We start from the raw sequence: 6,176 nt of genomic DNA, 5'->3' as shown, positions 1-6,176 counted from the left end.
GCCGTCCCTGGCTCCCGGGCGCCAGGGCCGGGCGGTCTCTGTCCAGCATCACCCTCGAGCCCCGTGGGCGCCTCCCAGAGCCCGCGGGGTCCCTGCGCTTCTCCCCACCAGGGGGACCCCCTCCTGCTGAGCGTCCCCGGGCAGAAGGGCCGCGTGTGACCCCTCCCCCTTCCGTTCCTGGGAGGGGGCCTGCGCAGCGTCCCCGCCCCTGGTAGTCGTTCCCATCCTACTCTTGCCCTTGCACCCCTCGCAGGCGGGAGGGTGGGGTCTCGGTTTCTATGGCAAGTGAGGATCTCCATACTCCCTTGCCCTTTACCTTCTGTGACCCTGATCCTTCTTTGGCAGAGGGGTCTGTCTCGTCCTCTCATCTTCTGTGGAATCTTTTGGGGCCTCTGCACACCATCTATTGACCCTTTTGCCAGGACAAGGGGACTCGGGCTACTCATGTTCTTCTTCCCTCTCCCAGTGGGTAGCGGGGGCCTGGGCAGCGCTGAAGTCATCTCTAAATGGGAAAGCAGGTACTTCGTGCACATTAAGCATCGTCTCCGCGCACTTCCCGGGGTTGGGGTGAGCTCATTTCCCGAATACCCTCTGAGTTGCCCTCTTTTTCTTACGGGAGAAACCGAATATGCCAAGACACCTTTCCCCGTTTGTCTGTCTCCCTTGACATGCTGTCTCTCCTCGGAGTTCCTGGTCTGGGTGAGGGTGGGTGCCCCATCAGATGTAGGGCAGGGCTTCCATTGTGCCTCCTACTGGAGTCGGAAGGGGCCGCGATAATTACTCCGATGTCTGAGGAAAACCAGGGTATAATTTTGCTTCCAAGTTTACTCTTGCCCCTTTAGGCTGGGGCAGCGTTCACCAGTTGACGCTACCCCACGAGGAAGAGGGTCGTGCGCCCTTGTTTTTTGGTGTTCCAATTACTGCCTTCTGTGCAGTAAGAACCAGACTTTGTACACCCTACATTCCAAGAGTCTTTGAACCTTCCCTGGAAATAAACTTCCTATTTCTTTTTTAGGAGAACTCATATTCTCCTTATGGCTTCTGTTTCCCAGTCAGCCATATTTAGTGAGCCTGTTACCTTGACTTTTTCTAATTTTCTTAAATTGTATTCATGTTGGCTGGATAAGAAGAAGCCATATGCTTTTCCATCCAGAAAAGGGAGTGTAGACACCCATGACGCCCACGTGCCTTAAAGGAAGGGGTTGCCGATGTGTTCCTTGTTGTACTAGAACCTTCCTTTGGCCCTGGGGTTGTCCCTCATGGCATCCAAACATTTCTTCTGGTCTTGTAGCTTTCAGGTGAGGGGGAAATTTGGATGCTTTTTATTTTTTGCTGCTCAGGTTCTCTTTTGGCTAAGAAAGAGATTATCGTGATGCTATGCATTTGTTTATATATACACACATGTAGGTATCTAGTCATAGATTAAATAACGTATTACGTATATACAGAAAATTGCAAGGTTAGATGACTACATTTCGGGTGTGTGTGGGGACCTTGGTGTGTAAGAATATACATGTATATATATGTGGATATATATATATGATTTGTTGGTAATTCTTCAGGCTTAGAAGAATCAGGAGGCTTATTGATAAGTCGCCAGTTCTTACCACTCTTTCATTTGTCATTTGCACTGTACTGAATAAGCAGAATGACATCCTGAGTGTTCACCACGTCCCTGAATACGTGAGTGAGGAGGACTTGCCGGTGCGCACCAAAACTTAGGCATTCTGAATCGAGGGGCGGTATTCTCTGCTTGATTCTTCATGGGGTTAAAAGTTCTCATCTGATTTCTTTACTGTTGTGTAGGGGAAGGAGATTTCATGTATTTGGGGCAAAGGATAGGAGTGGGTGAGAAGAATATGTGTTTCTGTGACAGAGCTAGAAATGAACGGCCGTAAATATGTCGGTTTTATTTTGGCCATTTAAATAATTGAGAGGGATTGTGCCCGTTAGGAAGGAGGGGACCTTTGGAAGGGCCTGTGACTCTTTCTGAAAGGGTGGGAGGGATTCTCCAGGTTTTCCCTGAGTGTCACAGTTTGTATGTTTGGCGGATTGCCCTTGGCTCTGGGGCAGGGGCAGTGATGTGAGCCTCCTCTGGTCCCCTCACTTCCTTGGAGTGGTTGCTAGCTGCTGTCACTTTTTGACAGGCTTCATTTGGAGCCTCATCCTCCCCAGCAAGCTCTGGCGGACTCTGAGCCTGTGGACCTTTCGTGCTTTTCTAGCAAGGGGGCTCTCCACGGGGACGCCTGAGTAAGGGCTGGGGGTTTTCTGGAAGACTGGCCAGCAATAGGCCGACCTCCAGACTGTGCCCCTCAGTTAATACTCAGTTATCCAGCAGGCATAATCCCAATTGCCCAAAAGTAGCACTTTTGACCTCAATTTGCTTTTTTTGGTATTTTAAAGTTTTCATATTCGTTTTATTCTGTCTGTATCTGTACCCAGCTTGATGGCATTGTATATTTTTAGGGCGTAGTATCACTGGCCCTTGGCAAACGAGAGGAGACTACCTGCCGTGCATGTTGGCGCTTGCCCCGTAGTCGTCACTTCAGTGGTGGACCCTTGGTGGACCCTTGCCTGCCCCTCTCCGTAGTGCCGACTGCCTTTTGGAGGGTCCCCAACCACCGGGAGCTCCATCCAACGGGCAGCGGAAGGAAGTGGCGAAGGTTAGAACACGCTTGTGCTTAGTGTGTAAAGTCTGGCTCTTGTCTTTGAGTTTAATAGGGTTGTGCTTTCTGTGTCACTTGTCCCCATAGATTATTGGCGCTCAACGTTTCTTAGTCTTCCAGCGTACGGTGTTCTCTTACAGTCAGTGAGGCTGGACAGGGTCTTTAGTGACTTTTTTATACCTGTCTGTTAGACCATCACTGTCTCCTCCTCTTCACTCCCTCCCCCCAGCTTTTTGAACAAGGTTGAGAGACCCCTGGGGCATCTTCCCTGTCTTCTTGAAGACCTGACTTTTCCTGCGTCTGGGGATGTTTGGTTTCTCCGTCTCATCGTTCAGTGGATTCAGAATGTTCACGTGTACTCAGCCTCCTCTACACAAGGTCAGGTCGGGTCAGGTCAGACTTTGCTTCTCAGAAGGGGGGGTTGCCCTTGCTTGCTCTTTGAGACAAATTCATATATCCTGTTTATCCACGTTTTCCCATTTCTTTGGTTTTTAGACTTCCCCTGTTCTTTCGAGTCAGGCTGCATTATTTTAGTCCTCTGGTTCTGCTGGGCGTAGCTGTGTGCCGGGCCATTATAATGCTCTGGGACTGATTCGGAGGTGGCCCGTCTGTGGCCTGGCATCGTTTCCCACTCCTTCATCCTTCGGCCATCCTTCGTCTCCCTCGCCTCGGGTTCGGGAGGAAAGACCTCTGTGTGTGCAGTTGTACTTCTTTGTAATTCCCTTAAGGACAAGCAGCAGAAGACAGTTCTTGTCGCTCCCCACCCCGACGTGGTTGTGCCTGTTGCCTCCTTTGTGGGACCCTTGACTCCGTTCTTTTGGACAGAAGTTGTTTTTACATCCACATTCCCATCAGTGAGCACATTCATGCTGGAGACCTTCGCTGAGCTTCTGTTCCGGGCAAGGATTGGGGGGAAGAGGGGGAGTGTATGTGACTTTGCTTGAGACCATAGGGGTTTTGTTAGCCTTTCAGTATGAGTGACGTTTCAGTGTATCTTGTGCTTGCCTTTTATATATTCTTATAAGGATTTCTTTTCTGAATTTTAATAGTTTGGATTGTTATCTTACAAAAATATACTCTAAAAGCCTACCATCCCATTGAGCTTTTACTCCACCCCTGCAGGAGTGGGGGTGGTGGAGAGGGTGGAGGGCGGGCTGGGAGGCATTGAGGAGCTTTCCCTCACACTGTGTGTGTGTGTAGAAGAAAGTAAGGTCAACCTTCTTTCTGAATGTCTAGGCATAACTTTGAGGTCATTTAGCTGTATGGCTGGTTGGAGTACTTGTTTAACATTTGAACAGCAGCATCCTGGGCATTGTATGGAACATAAAATCAAATGCATCTTTAATAAAAGGAAGTGGGAGAGGAATAATTTTCTCTTAGGATTAACTGATTTGTTTCATATTATCAGGTAGTGAGAACTATATGAGCTGCTGTTACATTTCCACTGCCAGGAAGTATTATATCTAAATTTAATGCCTGATTGTGGTGCCCATTCTTAGGCTAGGTATCTGGTATCATTATCACATTATCACTGCTTTTGTTTCTTTTGTGACTTTTCATACTTTATGCTTTCTAATGATACTGTTATTTGTGGCTTTTTTTTTTTTTTTTTGGTGGTCTCAGATTTATTTTTGGATGTAGGTATGTATGGTATACATAATGATGACAATGATGGTAAAGAATTAACCTGAAATGCACTTTTTCTTTTCCCTGTTGTTAGATTTCCCCTCCACAATGTCTGTAGAACCAATGCCGCTAGGATTTCCTGATTGTCTTATGCGGTTTGGTAGTGTCCTTTATTCATGTGACTGAATATTCATGTGATGACAAGCAATGTGTGTTTCTTTCGTATATCCGTTATAACAGATCATTTTCTAAGATGTTCTGGATCTTCTAGAATCACTTACCAGGTGCCCCTCTTTTTTTTTGATGTTTTATATGACTTAAATCCTACCCCCTTTTCTTTCCCACATAGAGGTTTCTTTATTTCCCTTGCTGTTATTATTATGAAAAGGTATTTGTAGCTCTGCTGTATTTATAGCCTTTCTGTCATTCAGTAAAGAGGGGTGCCCATCATCCCTTTTGTCCTGCAGTAAGAGGCATTGTTACTTCTTGTTTCCTTAAGGATAGGGTGATGGAATGGGGTTTAAGCCACAAGGCAAGGGATGATAGTAATCTTTGTAACCGGATAATGTCCTAGGGTGAAACACTGTGTCCTTCAGGTGTCTGGGCCTCCCCAGCGTAGGATTTTGGAAATTTGTTTTTGCTGCATTTAGCCATCCTTCTGTTTCTGGCTTGATAACAGTAAATTTCTTTGGACAGAGCCAACTAGTATAATCATTTGGGACCTTCGTTCACAAGGATGTGTGGGTCTTCTAACGTTGCTTTGCCTGTTATGGTACTATCTTTAGTTTTTGGTGTGTTTGAGTAAGAAGTGTTTTTACTATCTACTTCTTTGCCCATATAACATGAATTAGAGTGCATGGTCATCTCTCTGTTTTCAGATTATAGTGTGTCATCTATCTGTCTTTTTTTTTTTCCCAACACCTAATCAGGTTCAGAATATAGGATGATCAGACACTTTCAGATCCTTGTATTTTGTGCCATCAATGAGTGTTGTGTTCATCAGTCCTGTGATTAAGATGTGTTAAGAGGGTCTTGTAAACATAGCTGGTCTTCCATCCCTTGATGTTTGTCATGTATTTATAAGGAAAGTGTTTTTCTGTATATATTGACAATGGGCTGCAGTCCCCAATTTTTTTATAAAGTGGGACAAAGTAAAGGGTGGTTTTCTTTCTTCTTCTTTTCCCTATCAGTATGCTGGCTGTGTATTTCTAAGGTTGTATTGCATCTTTCTGCTTTGAACGCCATTGCTTGTAGAAGGTCATGGGCCTCCTTGTGTAAAGATTGGTAATGCTTCCTGAGCATTTTTTAGCTCATTACCCTGGACTAAAAAAGAAATATTATGTACCCCACTGCAAACAGAGGCCAAGTGTCAGCCACATTACTTCTCTTTTCACTCTTCTTTTTAGAGGATTGTTCATTTACTGTCAACTGATTGACATATCATAAGATGGAATGACCAGGGATATTTTTTAAATGATTCTTCTACATTATCCCCAATGTTTTGCTTATTCTTGGGAGGGTTGCATGTTCTCTTCTACACGAGGTTTTTGCTCATTTGCAAAAATGCATTCCCTTTTTGCTTTTAGATTTAGCCAGGCCTTCCAAGTCATGTAATGTAGCCCTTCCTGAGGCTGCTTGCAGAGGGCGACTGTGCGAGAGGTGAGCTGGCAGGGGCTGGCCATGCTCCTCACTCTGCTCTCTGCAGTCTGGTTTCGGAGTTCCAGGAGCCTGGAACAGTGACGTGCCTGGAAAGAAATGCTTGAGACTGCGTTCTTAACAGTTTTAAACATGTTACTACCTGGAGACTAATTAAGTGGCATTGCTGTCACCACGAATCTCACTTCTGAATGTCATCCAAAATCTCTCCCCCACCTTCTTTCAAAA

The 6,176-nt window shown here is 45.9% G+C and overlaps 1 protein-coding gene across 2 annotated transcripts in view; it reads left to right on the top strand.

The window, feature by feature from the left end:
* Window positions 1-2,996: 2,996 nt before the first annotated feature.
* LOC107195854 (calmodulin-binding transcription activator 1-like) overlaps window positions 2,997-6,176 on the top strand; it is a 72,149-nt gene continuing 68,969 nt past the window's right edge. For both annotated transcript variants that reach the window (XM_025048581.1, XM_025048578.1), the window contains exon 1: window positions 2,997-3,044. In XM_025048581.1, the coding sequence (XP_024904349.1) occupies window positions 3,012-3,044 (33 nt within the window). In that variant the 5' untranslated portion in view covers window positions 2,997-3,011. The remainder of the gene's footprint in view (window positions 3,045-6,176) is intronic.

The sequence above is a fragment of the Pteropus alecto genome, unplaced genomic scaffold, assembly GCF_000325575.1.
Source record: "Pteropus alecto unplaced genomic scaffold, ASM32557v1 scaffold125, whole genome shotgun sequence".
NCBI lineage: Eukaryota > Metazoa > Chordata > Mammalia > Chiroptera > Pteropodidae > Pteropus > Pteropus alecto.
Note: the sequence above shows the minus strand (reverse complement) of the source record. Positions and strands in the feature narration are given on the sequence as shown.